Genomic DNA, 19,874 nt, shown 5'->3' with positions numbered 1-19,874 from the left:
TTTAGTTCAGTTTTTAAGTGCTACCTCAATCTGGAATATTAGTACCACTGGTGTCTTTTTAATAGCAAGGTTGCAGAGCATATTACTACTTTTTGTAACAAACTCATGAAGTGACAAGGGTTGTGTTGTGAAAACATTCAAAATAATAAAAAATAGTTTTGAATAATACACTACTCAATATTCACTTCGAGCTGAACTGCGATATTCATATTTTTCAAAGTTTAGTCTCATTGAGCGCACTTCTTACCAAGCACTGGTGCACTGCGGAGAAGCAACACCCGTGGAGCTTGCTCCCGTGAGTGTTGCTTCTCTGCAGTGAACCGGTGCTCGGTAAAAAGCACACTCAATGAAATAGCTTGCAGCGATCAACACGTGGAAACATATGAATATTGCAGCTGCATGCTTGGGAGAAAACCACACTTTCAAAGCGGGATGGTGAATGCGCGCGCCTGGTGCATTTATAAAGAAATGGAAACTTTGTAAATGTTGATATCTATATTGCAGTAAAATTTTCAAAATTGAACTGTGACTGTTATGCAAGAGTATATTTGAGGCAGAGATACCCCGACAACCTGCATTCATCATTCGTGATTCTTTTTTATGTTTTAATATTCGAGATTGAGTTGCGCTTTCAGAAGCTTTTGGAATCGATGACCGGTTGACTTGTCTGATTCCAGGGGTTCTGCTGCACTATGAGGACTCAACACTGAAGGACCTCTACTTCCTGGATCCTCAATGGCTGTGTGACATGCTTGCTCATGTGGTCACCATCCGGGAGATCAACCCTTTTGCCAGGAATGGTGGGTGGGCCAATGCAACGCTAGGACGTCTCGAACTGTTGTCAGGAGTCTTAACAGCGTTTCCTCTCTTGAGGATAAACAGCATAGTGTCATTACTGCGAAAGCATAAATTGATGCCACATCGCTTACGGTAATATTTCTTATAAATACTTGCACATAGAAACAGGAATTGGGTGTCATGTGTTTTCTGAACGAGTGTTTTGTTTGGAACTGTGGCTAGTGAAAGGTGGTTCTCTTAAAGCAGAGAATGCCAGTATGCTGGCTTGCATAGAGAGTGTGTCTTCTGTGCATATATGCACATACAGCACGTGGCACATTATCCCAAATGCTTGGTCGTCTCACTTTTCACGTGGCTGGAAGAAAAGTCGGCAATATAACTAGTTCTAGTTGGTTTTTAGAATTGTGGTTGTAACATACGCTCGGGTTGTACGGTCGACCACTCAAAGTTACCTAGCTGAAATACAACTCAACATGTCATGCTATAGACTGGCTCCTTCACACCCTATAAATTCATATTTCCAAGGTATGCATGCAGCAAAAAGTGCAATGCTTTGACAGTTTTTTTTCGGAGAAGAATATGTACTGTGTCTACTCCATTTCCACTTTTTGTTCTTAAGATGATGAGGCCAATGAAGGGTGGGTGCCCACATTCAAAGCAGGGTCAAACTCTCGTAGATCTCGTATAAAGAGGAAACTCTTTATTAGATCCAATGCTCTACCCCTAATGCCATAGCGGGGAAGTTTTTGTAGTGGGATGTCATGATTGATACTGTCAAATGCTTTTCGAAAATCTAAGTGTATGCCAAGGGTAAGAAGTTTATTTTCAATGTTATTTAATATTTTATTTTTTATATGTAACGAGGCATCTTCTGTTGATTTTCCCTTTTGAAGTCTGTACTGAGCTGTAGATAGAACTGAGAATTTTATAAGGAAAGCTTGAATTCGACTGTTCATTAATTTTCAAAAACCTTTGAGAGTACGGGGAGCACGGAGATCGGACGGTAATTGCTAATATCCTTTTTATGTCCATTTTTATGAATTACAGTTACTCTCGCAGTTTTTAAGGCATGTGGGAAACTACCTGTTTCAAATATAAGATTCATGATATTTTGCAAGGGCTCACTTATAATGTTAGATACGTATTTGATCGGTTCAGCTTTTATGTTATCATCCCCGCAAGTGCTTTTATTTTTTAGTGATTTTATGACAGCCTCATCCTCAAAAGTAGTGACAGGATTCAGCATAATAGTATGTTCTAGGTGGGCTCATGTAAAAATGCTCGATGACGTGGTATTTGGGTGATTGTATGCACTAGCGTTTATAAAATAATCATTGATCGCAACTGCCATGTCACGTCCACTGAAATTGCTTGACCCAATTTGCAGTTCATTAAGTGGCGTATGGTTGAAAATGGGGTTGATGATAGAGTTTAAAGCGTTCCAAGTACGCTTGGGATCATATTGAATGTTATTAAGCTTGCTAACGTAGTAATGAGATTTAGCTTTTTTTATGTCACAGTTCAGTGCATTTCTAAATTGTTTATATTCTAGTAGTATGCAGTTATCCCTAGATTTTTGGAACCTTTCAAACAATCTGTTTTTCTTGTTGATGCGTTGTAACAATTCTCTCGATATTCGTGGTCTTCTACGCTTATATCGCCGTGTTCCAAATTGTTGTAGAGGAAAAGCTGCGTCGTAGCACTTCTTAAGAGCTGTCAAGGAAGCAAAATAGGATTCATCAACATCGTGACTAGTCATCAGACTGTCCCAGTTAGTATCAGAGACCATTTTGTGAAATGCCTCTATGCTATGTTGATTGATCTTTTGAAACAATTTGGCTCCTGGTTGAGGTAAATTATGACTATTTCCAATATGTGATAGAAAGCAAAATAAGTGGAAATGATCGCTCATATCGGCAAGGAATACTCCAGGCACAGCGTGCGATTGGTTAACATTTGTAATGCAAACATCAATAAGCGTGCTGCTCTGTAACGTTACTCTGGTTGTTGACGTTGATTGCTAGTGTCAGAGAGTAAATCAATATTGATGTCTCCCATGATTATGATTATTTTGGTGTTTTGATACAGAAGATTTTCTTTCCAAACAAGCGCCAAAATTAGGCTTCGCTGCTATTAGTTTGGCTGTTATCTGGCATTTTGGGCTTACATTGCCAAACGAGTGCCAGATTAGGGTTTAACTACTGGTTCTTTGGTTTATTATTTGGCTCGAGTCTTGCACCCTTGAAGTTATGTGGTGGGCCAAAGAAAAGTCATAGAGATGCCAAATAAGAGTACTCTGGTATAACTAACACCTTGGAGCCAAGCCATATTACCGTAATATCCCGAGTCATCGCCCATCCCCGAGCCATCGCCCACCCCATTTTTTGGGCCAATATCAATTTCCGAAAAAACACCGAGTCATCGCCCACCCCCTCAAATACCCCAGCGCGGACTCTGCGATCCGCGAACACTCATCCTACCCGAATGACGCGGCCGCGGACCTTACAGTTGGAGGACGTCCGTGACAAAGTAAAACGAAGGAGGGAAAGACACTTCTTTTTGTTTACGCATTTCCTCCGTGAGCGACCCCAAAGTGGTCGTGTATCCGTGCGAAAAGAAAACGATGGAGATAACAAAATAAGAGTTTGTTAATGTAACTGCGGAGTGTTAGGTCAAAGTCTGTCTCCGCCGAAGTAAGGTCACCGCAAACCCGCTCCTTCTTCCCGCCCGTCGCGACCGCGGTTGTGCAATATTTTAGGCAAAGCCAATGCGTAAATAAAGCTTTGCTGGGACGCCCTACACAGACGTTTGCAGAGCGTCCCAATCGTGCATTGATAGCCCGCCGTGCACGGACGCACGTATGTACACGCCAAACAAGAAAGTTGCGCAAGAGCTTGCGATTGACAAGGCGCCCGACTTGGCTTGACGCCAAAATATTTGCCAACGCGACCGCCGGCTTTCCCGTTTTCCCAGCATTGCTCTTGGTCGCTCCTTTGGTCCGCTCGCTTGCTCGTTGCGCCTGGTCGGTTTTTCTATTTTCTTGCAGACTTTTCTTTTTTTTACTAACTAGGAGAACATAGTGGTGACATTCTTTCACGGAACAAACGTTCGCGCTATATGCAGATCGGCGGTGTTTCTAGCGCGTATGCAAGCAACGGACTTCGCTATAGTAAAATATTCTTCCGTGAGCATTTTTTTCGATAAAACAATGAAACTAAACGAAGTTTTGAGTTTGATGTATCTCTTGTGCATCAGCGCTAGATACGCAGAGAAAATTAGGCGGTTTTTTCCGCTTTATTTCAAGTGTTTGTGTTCACCCACCGAGACATGGCCCGCCCCACTTTTTTAATGAATTTCAGGCGGTAGGGGGGTGGGCGATGACTCGGGATATTACGGTAGGCTCAAGTTAGGCCCCTAGGATTGCCAAGCTTGTGCCAAGTTAGGCGTTTCTTCGGCGTGCTTCCCGGGACAGGATGAACTCGACGTCTTATTTGGGCCGCAGGGATCATGCGCCTGGAGGACCTGCAGCACGTGTTCCGCAGCTCTCAGTGTGCCCCGGCCGATGCCCAGGGCTACATCCTGAGCCTGCTAAACAAGTTTGAGGCGGCCCTGACGTGGGACGGCCGCACGCTGCTCATCCCGTCCCTGCTGCCCTCGGAGGAGCTGCTGCGGTCGGGCCTGCCCGGGGCTGACGTCCGGGTACAGGTTTCTGGCCCTGCCCCACGCCAAGGGAGCAGCTTGCTCTGTCTCTCCGCTACCCACATGCTCCGCCCACTCTCTATAGACCCTTTCCTAGGAGATGCTGTTTCATCTCGCGTCCCTGTTAACTTCCGGTCAAATGAGCGGACAAACAATCCTGACCATGGCACCGCTCGTTGCGACATCCATGAAATATTTACTCACTAACTTCTTTGGTACTTCGCAAAAAGATTTGTTCGCGATAGATACTTCTAAAGATCTTTGAAAACTCCAGTATGATGAGCGATCGTCTCTTGTATGTTGGATAGCATAGCGGAAGGGCATTGCTAAATCTCGAACGTCATAGTTTTTGTAGCATAGTCCCACTAGAGTGACCAGCAGCAACAATTGACAGCGACCAACGTGAACGAGCAACAAATGACACCGACAGACTACCTGCTTGTCGGAGTCCCCCGTCCCACCTAACAGACATGACACCAAAGATAGAGACACGGCAACTGTTCACCGATGGGACTGAAGTTGGCGACAAAACACGGCGAAATACACCGACAAACCGAGTCGGGCGACGCAGTTGTCTAGTTTCGCTAGATGGGCTAAATACCCGCCAACTAACGGCGAAAGTAAGGTAATTCTATTTTCGGCACATACCACGTGCCAAAGCGTGCCACTCGTGTACTACCCGGCGCCATATGTTTGTCCAGAACACCTCTGATTGGATACATTCCGCATTGTTGTATACATGATGGAAAACCCCAAAAGAGCATTGGGCTTGCACACTTGATCTGTGGTTGGAGTCCAGGCTGCCCCGAATATGCTTTACAATGGGTTCATCATTTTCAAATTCAATTTTCTTTGATTCAATTTAATTAGAGCAGTTAGCCATTTGTGTCCTTTTTGTATTTTCTAAACTACATAAGTTTCAAATATACACTTTCTGTCAACATTTATCCTCGTTTTGAGGCGATAGCCTTACGGACGACACTGTGCAGAAATTTTGACCTTGTCTCCTGTCATCGCCACTACAGAAAAACCCTTCCCTCCGCTCTTGGTGCGAGGCCAGGGAAGTCTGTTTTTCCCGTCGGCTGCCCCGCCATCCCGCCGGTAACGACGAAACGAGAGGAGAGTCTTCCGTGTCGTCTGCTTGAAAGACTTGTTTTCACATGTTAATCGAGTTATGCAAAATCCCACTTTAGCAGTACCCAGTTGGTACGCATAATGTTGAACGGTTTTAGAAGCTTCCACCGCACTTACCCACTTGCTTCACGGATCATTGAGCACTCTTGGCGGCCATCAATGGCATCCACGACGCTAACCACGATGGCTCTGAGTATTAACCACGTCGCACCTCTGTTCTCGGGTACGTGACGGCACCATTCCACCCGCATTCTGCAACCATGCTACAGCTATCGCTTTCGTTTCTTTGCACAATTTGTGCAAAAAATATTACTTTCTGAATTCCGGCATGCCCAACATTAACATCGACACCACTATAAACCTAAAGAATTATTTTTGTTCCATGGCCTTGTTCATGATTAGTGCCCTTGACCGTCATGCCCTTCTAGTTGAATAAGCACTGCCAGAGCGGCTCGCCTTTCGCGACACGGCACCATAGCAGCGGCAAGGTAGACGACGGCAAGAGAGCTCAAATGTCGCTAGCAGACGGATGCAAACAAAGTAAACAACGCAGAGCATGGGAGGGTGCACACGCCAAAGCGCTGTGGATATTTCTTCTTTTTTCTCCTTCTTTCTTGTGTGCTTTTTAATCTTCGTGAGCCACCACTATAGTGAACTACATCTAGTTCTTGTTCGCTTTACCACCATTAACTAGCCCAGCTTCCAATCCTGGAGGACAGGTTCGTCGGCGAGCGTTTTTCGCTCGTGGGACTGCTGCTACGTGCTGTCGGCGATACAGTTCGGGCGACAATAACTGCTCTGCCGTCGATCCTTTGTCAGCGTTTGTCGTTCATGTTCGTCACTACGGTGGTATAGTATCATTGACACGCAACATTACCTCGTTGCCGGACAAAAAAAAACAAAAAAAAAAACAATTGGTGTTTGTTGTTCTGGTGGGACATGGCTAGGTATAAGTGTCCTAGCAATAGTTTCGTAATTATGCTCGGAAGGACTGCCAAAACGAAGCGATCAGAAGTCTCTCAGAAGTTGAGAGACTGCTCATGTTTGTAAACATGAAAGGGTCTATACACCTTTCCGGCGCTTGCCACCCAGCAAAAAAATGCCGAGTCACTGGGCTATGGACGCATTCTTGGTGTCTGATGCTTCGCGGAAGAGAGCCACTGTGCATGCTCAGAACGCGTCCTTCAGACCAGTAGACGACGGTGACGGCATGCACAAGGCGATTATTGGAATGGCCTATAAGCCAGAGTTGTTTCTGGGGGTCCACTAATGCTGCTTATGAGACCTAGTTCATATTGACCTAGCCCTGCGTGTCCTAGCTTTGATACCTGACCCAGAATCTTACAAACATTGTTAGCAGAGTTACACTAACTGGGGTGAAAGGCAGGAATGTTTCACTTGGGTTCATGCGTCAATGCACGGGACAGCTATGCTTAAATCATGCTCAAACTTCGATCCTGGGACGTTTCCACGACCAGCGGAGCACTCTACCAACTGCCCTAACCAGGCGTTAGGCACCAGTAGATCAGGTGCCGCCAGTCTGAAATAAAAATGCAACAGGGGTAAGCAGTCAGCCTAAAGGTTAGATGATGACGATTTAAAAATTCCCCTAGGGAATTTTTTATGAATAAATCATTATCATCTGGCTATATTAGCACTCTGGAATCGGTAGCCATAGAAATAGAACTGTTAGAAGCTTTGTTCAAAGTGGACAAGGTACCTACTATGTAGCACTAAATATGTAGGCATCGGGAATATATCGCATTTATTTGTGTTCTGGTCTGTCATTGTTTTTTTTTTGTTTTTTTTTTCATCTGATCAAAGCAGTGAATTATATTTAAGTGACTTCACAGAATCTTGATCATGGTGTGACTGGTTGCTCATGATCAGACTTGTACGTAACGCTAACGCATTACAAGTAATGGATTACTTGTAATTGATTACATTTTACCATAATTTTGTAACACTTCAATTACTTCCTTTAAGGAATAACGATCCTTGTAATTGAATTACTTTTTTGCTGTAATCGATTACAAAATTACCCATTACAATTTTTGTCCTTTTTTTTTCTTTTTTTTTGAGGGAGGGCAGGTAGTGATGTGCTGGAGTCACTCAGCTCTGGGCACCGGTCAATTTGTTTTTGTTTTTTTTAAACCATTATGCACGGGACCTCGGAGATTAGTAGGCCACTTTACGATGCTTCGGTTCCTGGGTATATTTTTTTGGGGGTACACCAAACATTACGTTTGGGTATGAAAATTGACTTGTCCAGCCTCTTGTGAGTAAAGTATTTAAACGGTGCTCTTTTTATTATTTAAATTTTTTTCACGAGAGGAATTGGGTGTGTTGGCGTCACTCACTCGGCTCTAAGCAAAAAAGGTCGAAGCTCTCCTTTTCTTTTCGGAACAACTGAGCAGGAGATTCCATGGATTATGCTACCATAATAAAAAAAAGTTTAATGAAAAGTAACGTGGGAAGTAATTGATTACTTAAGAGTAATTTTTCGATTACTTTTTTGAGGCTGTAATTGTAATTGTGATTGGTTACTTTTTACAGTGAAGTGATTGTAATTGTAATCGGTTACTTTTTACAGTGAAGTAATTGTAATTGTAATCGGTTACTTTTTTTCAGTAACGTGTACAAGTCTACTCACGATGCACCTCTCCTTTTACTGGTCTTTTTCGGAGACCTTTCTCTTTTTACAATTTCTTATTATGCATGACAAAACCAAGTTTCAAGTTTTACTGGCCCTACTTATAATGAAATGTGTATAAAGCAAATGCTTATGTAGAAAACATTACCTTTAGGCAAAACTTGGCACTTGGAAATACTAATCCCACTACTGGTGTTACAAAGACTTCCTGTAAACCGTATGGCAGTGACCACCATTTCACTAAGGGACTGATCTTAGTTAAAGTTAAGCCTCCTAACGATGCATGACTTTCAGCAGGTTTCTTTTAGAGCTCTTCCTACAAGCTTAAATCATTTTCGTGTTTCGTACGCATCACTTTATTCATAAAAAAACATTAAAGCACTGCAAGTCGGTCTTTGCCCGACTCACGAGAGCTCTTTTCCCTTCCGCGATTGCAGGTGCCCATCCGGTCTCGCAGCTGGGGCCTGCGCTCCAAGGGCCTGCAGGGCGTGCCCCGGCCCCTGGCGGGCCTCCCTGCGCCCGACGGCCAGCACCCGGGTGTGGCCGTGGCCCAGGGGGACGTCGCAAAGCCGCCGGCACCGACGCCTCTGGCCGCAGACGCGGACCAGCCGTGCATTCAGCGCCTGCTGGTGCTGTCTTACCTGCCCAGCGGGTTCTGGGCCCGCCTCATCACCCGCATCCTGGCGGACGACTTGGTGGTGGAGTCCCTGCGGGCGTACTTCCCGTCCCCGCCAGACAAGGACCTGCTCGGGGCACTGTCCAGCCGCCGGGCCGAGTGGGTCTGCTGGCAGACGGGGCTGGAGCTGCGCTATCTGGATGCACCGCTGCTCAGGGTGCGGGAGATGGTGCCTCACCTCGGGGATGCCAAGCTGCTGGCGGTGCAGCTCAAGGTACGTGGGCTGCCTTCGGGCGAAGGCTGCTGCCGGTGTGCCCAACTTTATTCACCCCTAAGCCGAGGGTGCAATGGATGCCAAGTGGTTGTTGGACCAGGCTTGTGTCTCTTTTGTGGCACGATCACTCTCCCAATCAATTCCACACGCAGAGAGCATAGTCACGCAATGAAAGCGAGGCGTTTGATTGGTCCAAGGAGCACATTGCTTTCTCCTCTCTTGGCGTCAAGGTGAACAAAGCTAAACGGTCTGTGCCGAGTCAACTGCTGAGCCCACACCCTTACGTAAAGAGAGGCTCGTCGGAGAGAAAATAAGAGTGTAAATTATCACCCTTCGTGGCTTACACTTGGGTTTCACGAGTGATGCTTGCCATGTTTGCCTCGTCTGCGAAAGCACAAGAGGCTCCAGACATTTTTTGTGAACAGTATTATCTTCTGCATTCGTATAGATAACAAAGTTTAAATGTGAAAGCATTAACTGTCCTGTGGAGCAAGCCGACGTCATCAGTTTGAAGCGCTAAAACGGTACCTAGTTTCCCTGATCCCAAAGATCCGATTAGCTGGCGGGCGGCGACGAGGCTCCCATTGGCCGCTGGGCGCGTCAGTTTCAATGATTGCCGCCAGATGGCGTTGCGTGTCCGTGCCACCAGTGCGCCGATAAAACTAACCCCCACAACCCCAAGCCACTACGGGCCCCGCGCCATATGAAACGGACACGTCGGCGCGCGCTCGGAGGCTTCTTCTCGTCTTGCCGCCGACGAACATGGCGCCGCCTGTAGCACCCACATCGTCGCCAGTGCTTCTGCCACAACTTGAAAACATCACACGTGCCATGAAACTCCGCGGATCACTCCGCGGCGTTCTATTGGACATTCATGCTTTCGCATTCACTACTCATAAGAAGTGCTTAGGTGTCTTCCGACTTTTGTTTTTTATCACAAAATAGTATGTCTTGTGGGTTGTTTTCTATGAGAAAAGTGTCATCAACGAGGGGCATAATGAGCGTCAGGAACAAGTTACAGACTGGGAGCGTGACAGACGTTATGGTTATATATATAAGTTTATATATGAAGTTCAAGCCCCGGCGGGACCTGGGTCGGTGTGGTGGCAGTTGAATACTAGAGACCTTTTATTCTTTTATTTGAATGCAAGCGTGCTGGTGAGAGCGGCAGGTTTTGAATACAAATCATAAAATTATTTAAGAAATAAAAAATAAAAAAAGTAAATGCATTCAATAAAAAATAAAATAAAAAGTAAGAATAAAACAAAAGGAACAAATCAATAAAAGAAATAGATAATAAAAAGATTGAAAAATCTAGCACAAACCACACACGAGTTGCGCTCTCTGGTCTTCGTCAGCATGATCAAGCCTTTATAACTAAGATCTACTTCAACGCATTGATGAGTAAACCGTTCCGTACATAGGACACGAATGCTTAAAAGTTCTATCGCGAGCGGGACGTCTAAGGCTGCTTGGCATACCCCGACAGGTGCAGATCGAGGGTCACTGGAGCCGCGTGGACACGGCGGGGGCGGTGGTCATTGAAGTGCTGCTGCCCTGCCACCGGCTGAAGGTGAACGGGACGGTCCTCAAGCCGAGCCGGGAGAGCACGGCCAAGCTGCTCTCCCTGGCCGTGGACCACATTGACACGCTGCTGGAGGACTGGTACCCGACGCTGGGCACCCGCTTTGTGCACACCTCGGAGGGGCGCTTCCTGGTGACGCGGCTGGTGCCCTGTCCGCAGTGCGTTGCCAGGGTGCCCGACGCCGAGGGCGCCTGGCGGGGCGCAGCGCACGAGGGTGCCACCGGCGACCTCTGGCAGCTTTCGGAGAAGGGCCCCTGGGGAGACCTGCACCTGGCCCCGCTCTCGTCCGACCGAAACAGGGGCAGCTCCAGGGGCAGTTCGGACAGCGGGGTGGACAGCCAGAGCTCCAGGTGGGGGGCCTTCTGCTGTGATTTGCTCTCTCCAAGGCATTTCTGCTGCTTCTCTTAAGGCTGGTTCACACATTTGCAACTGTTTACGACCGTGCCCCTTAAAGCCTCTTGAAATCTCTTACAACCAAGGAACACTCTCTCATAATCTATCCGGTAGCCATGGAACATTTCCATAAAGTTTGCTATATTTTTGTGTATAAGTTTTGTTTGTTTGCTTCAAAATCTTTTGACAATATTATAAATAACCATCTCTCATAAACACTGGATACACTAAACACGCTTTTGCCGCATGTTTTGTGGAATCCAGATTTTGGTTCAGCATCCCTTTAAACAAAGGTGTATGAAGCACACTGACTGTTTGAATTTGTTTTGTTGTATAATTTGTGAAGGGGTAGTTTGTAGGAGTGGGACAACATCGGACTGAAAGAAAAATAATCTGAACATGTTTTCTAAGAATTGCAAATTTTAGAAAATGAAAAGGAGGCGCAATGATATTTCTTATGTGGCCACTGTCTTGCATGGTTGCGAGGCATCGCTCGTGATCTGTGGAAGATGCAAAAGCTATGACATGGCAAACAGATCAGAGCAAATATTGCTCTAGTTTCTTACGTGGCATGAATTAAAAAAAGATGGACCAAAAAGAACATGTTACAGTAGCCGTAAACTAAACAGATATGAAGCATACACTCAGATACCCTGCCATGAAGGAAACCTACCCTATTCTCTTGCATAGGTCGACTTCTATAGATTCTACTGAGATTAATAGAGAATACTATTCCAATATAGGTCAACCTAAATGTTTTATAGCAGTAACTGTTATCCGCTGTTCCTTCCTCTAGGAATGATGCCCCTCGTCGTCGTTGTACTTGTAGTTGTCGTAGTATGGCGTAGTATGTGGTCAATTAGCAGGCATTTTGGTATCCATCTTCATACACTACAATCAGATCTGCACCCTTGTAGCTTGGGAGGAAGGATCTAAGGCTGGCATGTTACTTTACCCGCAGCCGCAAGCCTTCCATGGAGGGCTTTGTCGACGCCATGGCGGGTCAGCAGAGCGAGAACCCCCAGCCCCCCAAGGGACTGCCCAGTGAGGACGTTGTGTACGGCTTCATGGTGGAGGAGTGCATCCTGTCGGCCTACGAGCGCAAGATGGTCACCTGTCCGGATCACGGGGACCTGCGCCTGGCCAAGATTTCTCCCGACATGGTGGGCGGGCTAGTCTGGCTTTCGGCACATGGGGGTGGCCTGATCTGGACACTGTTGCTGTCGTTACTCTCTCGATTTTAATTGAGGCTGTCGCACATTAATGAAGACTGATCACGAAGCCGAGGAGACTAGGCAAATTGGAACTAACGTTCGTATGCTGTTTGAAATTCATGCGTGACTGCTTCTTTTATATTGTTGTAGTCTCAAAAGTAAACTCCCAAGTTAGAGGTTCTTGAATATGTTGGTTTTGAGAAACCCACGTGAAAATCATGCGTGGCAGCTTTTTTTTATATTGTTGTAATCACAAAAGTTAACTCCCAAGTTTGAAGTTCTCGAACCTGTTCGTTTTGAGAAACCCACGATAGATTGCTAAGACACTCGTGCTGTGCTAATATTCAAATTTTAGAATAGTAGTTTTGAAAAATACGCCAGCTGATATTAAGTGGTGATTGCAGTGGGTTAGCCCCGTTTGATTGCGCTTCTCACCGAGCACTTGTGCAGTGCGGAGAAGCAATCACCGCAGAGCTCGCGAGCTCCGCGGGCTCCGCAGTGCAATACAGTAAAACCTCGTTATAACAAAATGGGATATAACAAACTAATGGATATAACAAAGCAATCATAATTCCCCTTGCTTGCTATTAGGGAAGAAATGGACATTGGCTATAACAAACTAATGGTTATAACGAAATAATTATGATCGCTCCTTCAACTTTGTTATAACGAGGTTTTACTGTAATGCTAAGTGAGAAGCACAGTCAACGGGGCTATCTCGTCGCGATTATGCAAGAGCATGTTCGGCAGCTATGTCTCGACAAACAACATTCATTATTCATGCTTGTTTTGTTTTTTGTCAAATTTAAAATATAAGAACAAATATTTTTACACAGCAAGCAGATTTATGAATACCCTCGATTAGGATAGCTGCGACAAATTTGTTGCGTACTTGCCATTATTCAAATATATAGTTGGTGATTTTATCTCAAGTTGCGTAGGCAAAAAGTGTAAAATTTTTTATTTTGACAAAAAAAAAAATATGTGTTTTGTATGGGATTTTGTATCTAGAAAAAAAATGAAAGCCGTGGTTTCAAATAATTTTTTGTTCTCGGGTTATGGAGCTGGAAGGTAAGTGTTTGGCAGCCCTTCCTGGTTAGGAATAGACATGAAGTGAAAGGTTTGGTCTACTGCATACCATGCAAAGATTGCCCGGCCTCATACGTTGGCGAAAGTAAGAACTTCGCAGAGAGGCTTACGCAACATAAATACAATGTCCGGAAGAAGGATGTCAGGGCCCAGCGAGCTTCCATGCTAGCTCGCTTACGGTTTCAGAACAAAGGCACTCTCATAACCAGAACCCCTTTATTCCCCAGCACTTGCGCTGCACCGCGCGCTTCGCTCGCCGTCTTGCGTCCGTCCTCCGCTCCTTCTCCGTCCGCCGATGTCCCCCCCCACAGCCGCGCATCCTGCGCGCCATCTCTCGAGTCTCGCGGAAGGCGTCCTCACGATGCCGCCGTGGCGCCATCTTGTGGCGAGGCATGCAACTGCGTGCCTCTCGTAACAAGGATGTGGAGGCAAGCGCCCTCGCGGAGCACGCAGAAGCAGCCGGCCACACAGAAGGAAGCACCGTGCTGGCCTTGGAGAGGAATTGGCGAAAGTGGCTCTTCGTTAAGTCTTGGTTCATCCAACACACAAAGAGGAACGTGAATCGCTCTTCGGGCTCCCTGCCCAGCAGCTACTTCTCGGGACTGCATGACGTGAACAAAGCTATCCCTACATCCGTATGTGCATTTAAGCAACGCGTGTTCTCTTTTTTTTGTCACTCATCCGTGAGCATTGGACGGAACTGGTCCCAAAACGTCGGGTAAATGTTTATTAAATTTTTGGTTAGAGTCCCTATTTTTTGCTTCGAGTTATGGAGCGCAGAATCGGTTGTGGTGGAGGTGAGCGTTTTTCCCGTTTGTCAAAGGTTGCATGTTTGACTCATTTTTTTATCGTGGCTTTTGCCTCTACATTGTTTTCAGTTGACATTATGAAGAGGTCTTAATCTAAAAGAATATTGTTAATCATTTTACACTTTTTCTAAAAATCACCAAACACACCTAGGATTACTTTTTATGAAATTTGACAGGCTGCTATCTAAGCTATAATTATAAGTTTGATGGAAAGCCCAGAAGGTGCTCTTTATAAATATATGAATCATTTGGTTACATGCATTACCTCCTGCAGTATCATCACTTAAAAATCGTAAGAATTAGAAGAGTTACAAGTTTAAGATTAATTTTCCCAAAACGCCTTTTTTATTTTTTTGTGTCCTTGTAGAAAAAATAATTTTCCAAGAATCATAGTTTATAACTGTAATATTTTGTTTGTGTGGCCTCTATTTAAGCCCCAATATCATGATGTGTGTGTTTGTATATGGCTAGAAAAACAAGCAACCTTATCGAGCTGGGGCATCTTCATGTTTTTTTAACAGATATTGGCATATCTCTCGGGCATGCATGCTAGCTAGTTTAACATTTTGAAGACGTCTGTGTCGCAGGTTTTCATGGATCTTGGTGAGAGGTTCCTCATCAGCTCCGACAACATCAGGAGAGGCAAGATGCTGGGCAGAGGAGCCTTTGGCTTTGTATTCAGGGCTACCATGAAGCAGAGGGCAAGTCTTTCTTCTCTTCCTCCTTGGCAATTGAAGACACCATAGCCTTAACTAGAGCCAGATAAGACTACGCTAAAAGTATTGACACTTTTTTTACCCATGTTTTAATGCTGCTGTGGCAGTCATTCTTCCGTTCATATCACACCATATTTGCTTGCCTGCCAGCATGGTGCCAGGAGCTCATAGGTACCACCGTTCTGTTTGCCGTCAGCTGCGCATGCGCCTTTGGCGACAGTTAAGGTTCTGAGAAGCAAATTGTTTAGTTTCGACTTGATTGTATCGATTTGGTCTTTCTCAGATTGTTTTAGCAAGCAGGAAACTCGGTAAAAACTGGGCGGGCTTTCTAGAAAAAGTCATAGCTTGGAATATGCAAAAGGAAGCACTGTCAAAGATAGTGCACGAGCGGAGTGGCACCTGGAGTCAAGTCTCGAGCGCTCGCACGCCTCAGGCTTGACTGGCTCTTTTTCATGCAGTTTTGGCCGAGACGCTGCGTCTATACTTAGGGTCAACTTTCTGTGGCAGTAAAGCCAAGGCCACAGAGTTGGAGCACGTCGTTTCACTGCACAGCTGAACATAGTTTGATTTGCTGGGTTGAACTTAACCAATTAAAAAATATAAAATTGTTCTTTTTAACTTTGATTTTACAATGCTACTATAATATTAGTCAGGGTATGCCAAACTTGGAGCATTTTTTTTTAACTCCTCCAGGTTTTTTGGTTTAAGTTCGCTGCAGGTTTTCTTGTTCCCTGCAAAACAAACATGGCATCTTTCTCGTGTGCGTCGTATCGTCGGTATGTTTCGCGAGTTCGCCCCTTTGTTTGCCCCGTAGGATTTTCACAAAGTTTGGCAACCAAAAGTTGTCAAAACTGACCAAGCAAGTGGTGTGCAGCGCAACACAGAAGTGAGACAGAGGGAAGCGGGACATGGCGGATCGGTGGCCAAGTGAGCTAGCGCACATTAACTCGGAGCACGTGGAGCGAAAGCTCACGCTGCAGAACCCAGGGATCCTGGGCTCAATCCCCACCCCTGCTTGTTTCGATCTGGATGAGCATTGTACCGTCGTGCGGTCGTGTATCACTACTACATGGTGCACGTTAAAGACCCCAGGCTTGCAGTCATATTGCACTGGCTAAATTTCTCATCTGCAGCTTTAAACCAGTGTCGCCTCAACTCAAAGGCAGACTGTCCTTGCTCTGTATAAACACGATTGTCAAAATTGATTTTTGTTTGATGACCGGGACTTTCCATGGTTTTCATATACCGATTGGTTAGTGAGTTCACCAGCATAAGTGAGCAGGCGTAGGGATTGAGTCCAAGGTCCTTGGGTTCTGCAGCGCGAGCTTTCGCTATACGTGTTTCGAGCTGTGGTGCGCCACCGACCCTCGTAGGGCCAGTGGTAACTGCGTAATTCAAATTGAATTTGACTTTGTGCCATAGCATGTGTGTGCTCCTATTTCTGTATATTGTGCATGCGTTGCGATTTTTCAGCACCAGAAGAGTTTGCGTATCAAAAACCTCAAAACTGCAGCGCCGATGAAATTCACAGCATTCCTTAAATCGATGCCGCATATCTGCATCGGTTGTGAGGCAAATAAACTTTGACGAGATAGACCACAGTACAATTTACCGCGTAAGTCGGCCCGAGTGCTTCAGTCAAAGCATTGGCTTGTGTGTAAAAGGGGATAAAACGCAGGAAGAGAGATGTGGATATGCCTGGCATGCTTGGCGATCGTGGTTGAGTACCCCCAACCACGATCCTCATACAAAGAGATGAACTGGAGCAAATGTGTGCCTGTCACGCTAAAACCTAAACTGAAACTGAGGCGAAAAAAGTCTGGAACTAGTGCTTGGTGCAAAGACAGAGCTCCATTAGTTACCCAGGCAGCACACCAATGTCGGTCCGACATTGGCCTAACATTGGCAAAGACCGGCCTCAATATTGGACAATATTGGAAGCGCTACCCTTTCCAATGTTGGCCCAGTGATCGGTGCCAATGTTGGGCCAATGTTCAGCCCTCGTTCCAGCCGATGTCGGCCCCATCATTGGTGCCAATGTTGGGCCATCGCTAAACCATGGTTCCAGCCAAGGTGCTCCCACATTGGCGAAGACCGGCGTAATATTGGACAACACTGGAAGCGCGACCCGATCCAATGTTGGCCGTCATGCTGATTTTTGGCCATCGTTGCACTCGCCCAGCTCTTTGCAAGTGCCCTCGCCAAGTTGTTTGCAAAAAGGAAGGTAAACAGACACAAGGGATTGTTTTGAAATCTCCTAACAGTTTATTACACACAGCTTATTCTGTAGACAAGTACAATCTCAGCAATTCGTAATATGTGAAGAGGTACTACTCAGCTGTGATACAATTAAAAAGACTGCAAAGCGAGCAACAACCGGGGTAATTCTTGGGTAGTGTCCAGTCTCCCGGCAGCTGACAGAATTGTATCGCCAAAATTCTACCACTAGTCGCCCCTCATTGGCGGTGCAATCAGTTCATCGAACTACATTTCATAGACAGATTGTTTCATCAACACGCGATGTTTCATAAAAAAACTCAAAATATGTTTTCTTTTCTTCTTTTTTTGTTGCAATGAACCGCTTCAGATTAGCATGAAGCGGCGTGAAAGGGTGGGCTGGTTCGGTGAGCACGCGCCTCAGGAATACACGCGCGAGGAAATGCCCCTACAGCGCGCAATTCGCGTAACGAATGTCGATGAAACGTAAATGTCGACCAGAAAGGTGGCAACGAAACGTGTTTTTGCGAAACGCAGGTAGAATAAAAAAGTCAGTATTCTACCTGCGGTTGTGACATTATTTCAGACAGATAATGGCAGGCGACTGTCGGTAAGATTGCGGGAAAATTATTCTCCCAGCTGCCAGGAGATAGGCAATGCCCAATTCTAGAGGTTATCCGGAAGATTGCCCACACATGAACGGACAATGATCATCAAGTAGGTTGCAGCACACTTACGTTGAAAATACTGGACTTGAAAGATGTAATCCGACTTATATGTCAACACGGGCACTGCAGAACAACCACTCAAACACAAAAACTACAAGGAAGTGATCCGTGAAGATTCAACACAATGTAGCACACGCTGCCATTTGCCGAACCGGACACTAAACTGTTCACAAGAATGTCTTGGGCCTCTTTGAAGAAATCGACACGGGTAGGACTTTTCGAACGAGATACCATTTACCACAGAAGCAAAATCCACAGCGGGCCTGCACCCCGCAGGCCGCATCGCGCGCGAAACTAGGTCCGGTCCTTGCGACGCAGGCATTCCGAGTTTGTCAACGGGTAATGTGTCATCCGTCAAACCACATGATCACACTTCTGCCGTTACCCGCGCACAGAGAGCGGATTCAAGTCCGGCGAGTACGCACAGCAACCGCGCCTTCAGCTTAGGGAGAGAGAGAAAAAAGAGAGAAGGAGTACAATGCAAGCAGGCCAGAACGGGGGTGGGGTGCGCTTACAAAGGCTTATCTTCAGGGGCATCTCAACAATGAACGGAGCGAGAGAATTTGTCACTTCTACCCAAGGTTGATGGTGCAGTAGAAGTTATGCGTGACCTTGTGCTTTAGGCAGGTTCCGTGCTCTGCCTTATCGCCAGCTTTGAGACAGTAGTCACGTGACCCTAACCGGAGACAGGATTGGCCTTAAACACGCATAGCGTCTACCTTGCTGTCATTACCGATTTAACAGGACAGCTCTTTGAAGGTCAGCTTTCGAACTTCTAAAGAAACTGTCCAGTCCAAAAGTGGTTCTAAACGGGGCAAGTGTGACGACAGTATGTTTTGCGTCGTATAACTTACATTATAATTTAGAATGAAGAACTAAGCGCGACTATTTTTTGCGCACGATGTACACAAATATATCTATAAATATATAAATATATTTTTTATCAATAAATTTAAAACTGTTGGTACACTGTTAGGTTCGCGTTTTTAAACTTCAAATTTTTTTACGAAAGAGTTGCACATAAAAGACACCTCGAACAGCACATTGTCCGACTTTCAACACACGATGAATCACCGACGCTCGCAGTAAGAAGGTTGCGATGCTGCGCGAACGGTTTCTGAAATATGCTGCGTAGGGTGCGCCGGGCGCAACGGCTTCGCGACCGTTTGAAGGGCAAATGATTCGCGACAACAAAGTAGCGTCTTGCAGCATCAGTAAGCTAACGGGGCTCGAGAGTCCCACGCTCACATTTCCGCAGAGCGAGCGCGGACGGCCAGATCAAGGCGCAGTATGCTCTCGCGTCGCGATTGCTACGTCGTTGCTCTGCCTACACTGATGACATGTGCACTGGCAGTCGAAGCAACCCTCTTGAGATTTCACTCGAGTTTAATATATGACTTTATAGCGCGATAGACTCTCGTAAAACTAAAATTAGAAGTCACTTCGGTTGCGACGTAAGCGGTGGCTTTATGTTTGTTGACACCTGCGTCGACAATGACTAAATATGCACAGAAACATTAAATATAAAAATGGAGCACGCACAAAGAAATACAAACATGGCAGGGGCACGGACAAAGAGAAGACGTTAACGCTACGTATACATACAAAATACATGAGAAAAGACAAAAATACTTAAATCTAAAAAACGGAATTAAGTTGTCACCGCCGAGGTAAGGCAATGTGAAAGGAGAGCAGCCGGCAAAAAACTGCAATAGTCCTATAGGCAGCTAAGGACGTATTTGTGATACCGGTTATAAAGCCCCGGCGACGCACGCCCCATGAAGTTGGCTAAATAAAATTCTCGCCCGAGCGAGCTCATGAATGACTCTTTTCCAATTTCCTACCTCTGCAATGCAAAAAAGAGGGTCGCGGGTCTACAGCCTAGGCGACACAAATATCGATAAGCCATTGGCTATGGCAGTACAATATTGACCAGCCTATACCAGGAC

At 45.7% G+C, this 19,874-nt stretch overlaps 1 protein-coding gene across 2 annotated transcripts in view; it reads left to right on the top strand.

Annotated features, from left to right (window-relative positions):
* Window positions 1-19,874, top strand: part of LOC8040925 (leucine-rich repeat serine/threonine-protein kinase 1) — an 80,590-nt gene that overhangs the window by 38,625 nt on the left and 22,091 nt on the right. The window contains exons 22-27 of one of the 2 annotated variants that reach the window (XM_042291664.1): window positions 678-800; window positions 4,301-4,503; window positions 8,722-9,174; window positions 10,664-11,109; window positions 12,114-12,315; window positions 14,852-14,965. In XM_042291664.1, the coding sequence (XP_042147598.1) occupies window positions 678-800; window positions 4,301-4,503; window positions 8,722-9,174; window positions 10,664-11,109; window positions 12,114-12,315; window positions 14,852-14,965 (1,541 nt within the window). The remainder of the gene's footprint in view (window positions 1-677; window positions 801-4,300; window positions 4,504-8,721; window positions 9,175-10,663; window positions 11,110-12,113; window positions 12,316-14,851; window positions 14,966-19,874) is intronic. The other variant, XM_042291665.1, reaches the window with a different exon arrangement.

This window comes from Ixodes scapularis, unplaced genomic scaffold (genome assembly GCF_016920785.2).
Source record: "Ixodes scapularis isolate PalLabHiFi unplaced genomic scaffold, ASM1692078v2 PGA_scaffold2__306_contigs__length_199485367, whole genome shotgun sequence".
Lineage (NCBI taxonomy): Eukaryota > Metazoa > Arthropoda > Arachnida > Ixodida > Ixodidae > Ixodes > Ixodes scapularis.
This window is presented reverse-complemented; position numbering and strand designations above follow the sequence as displayed.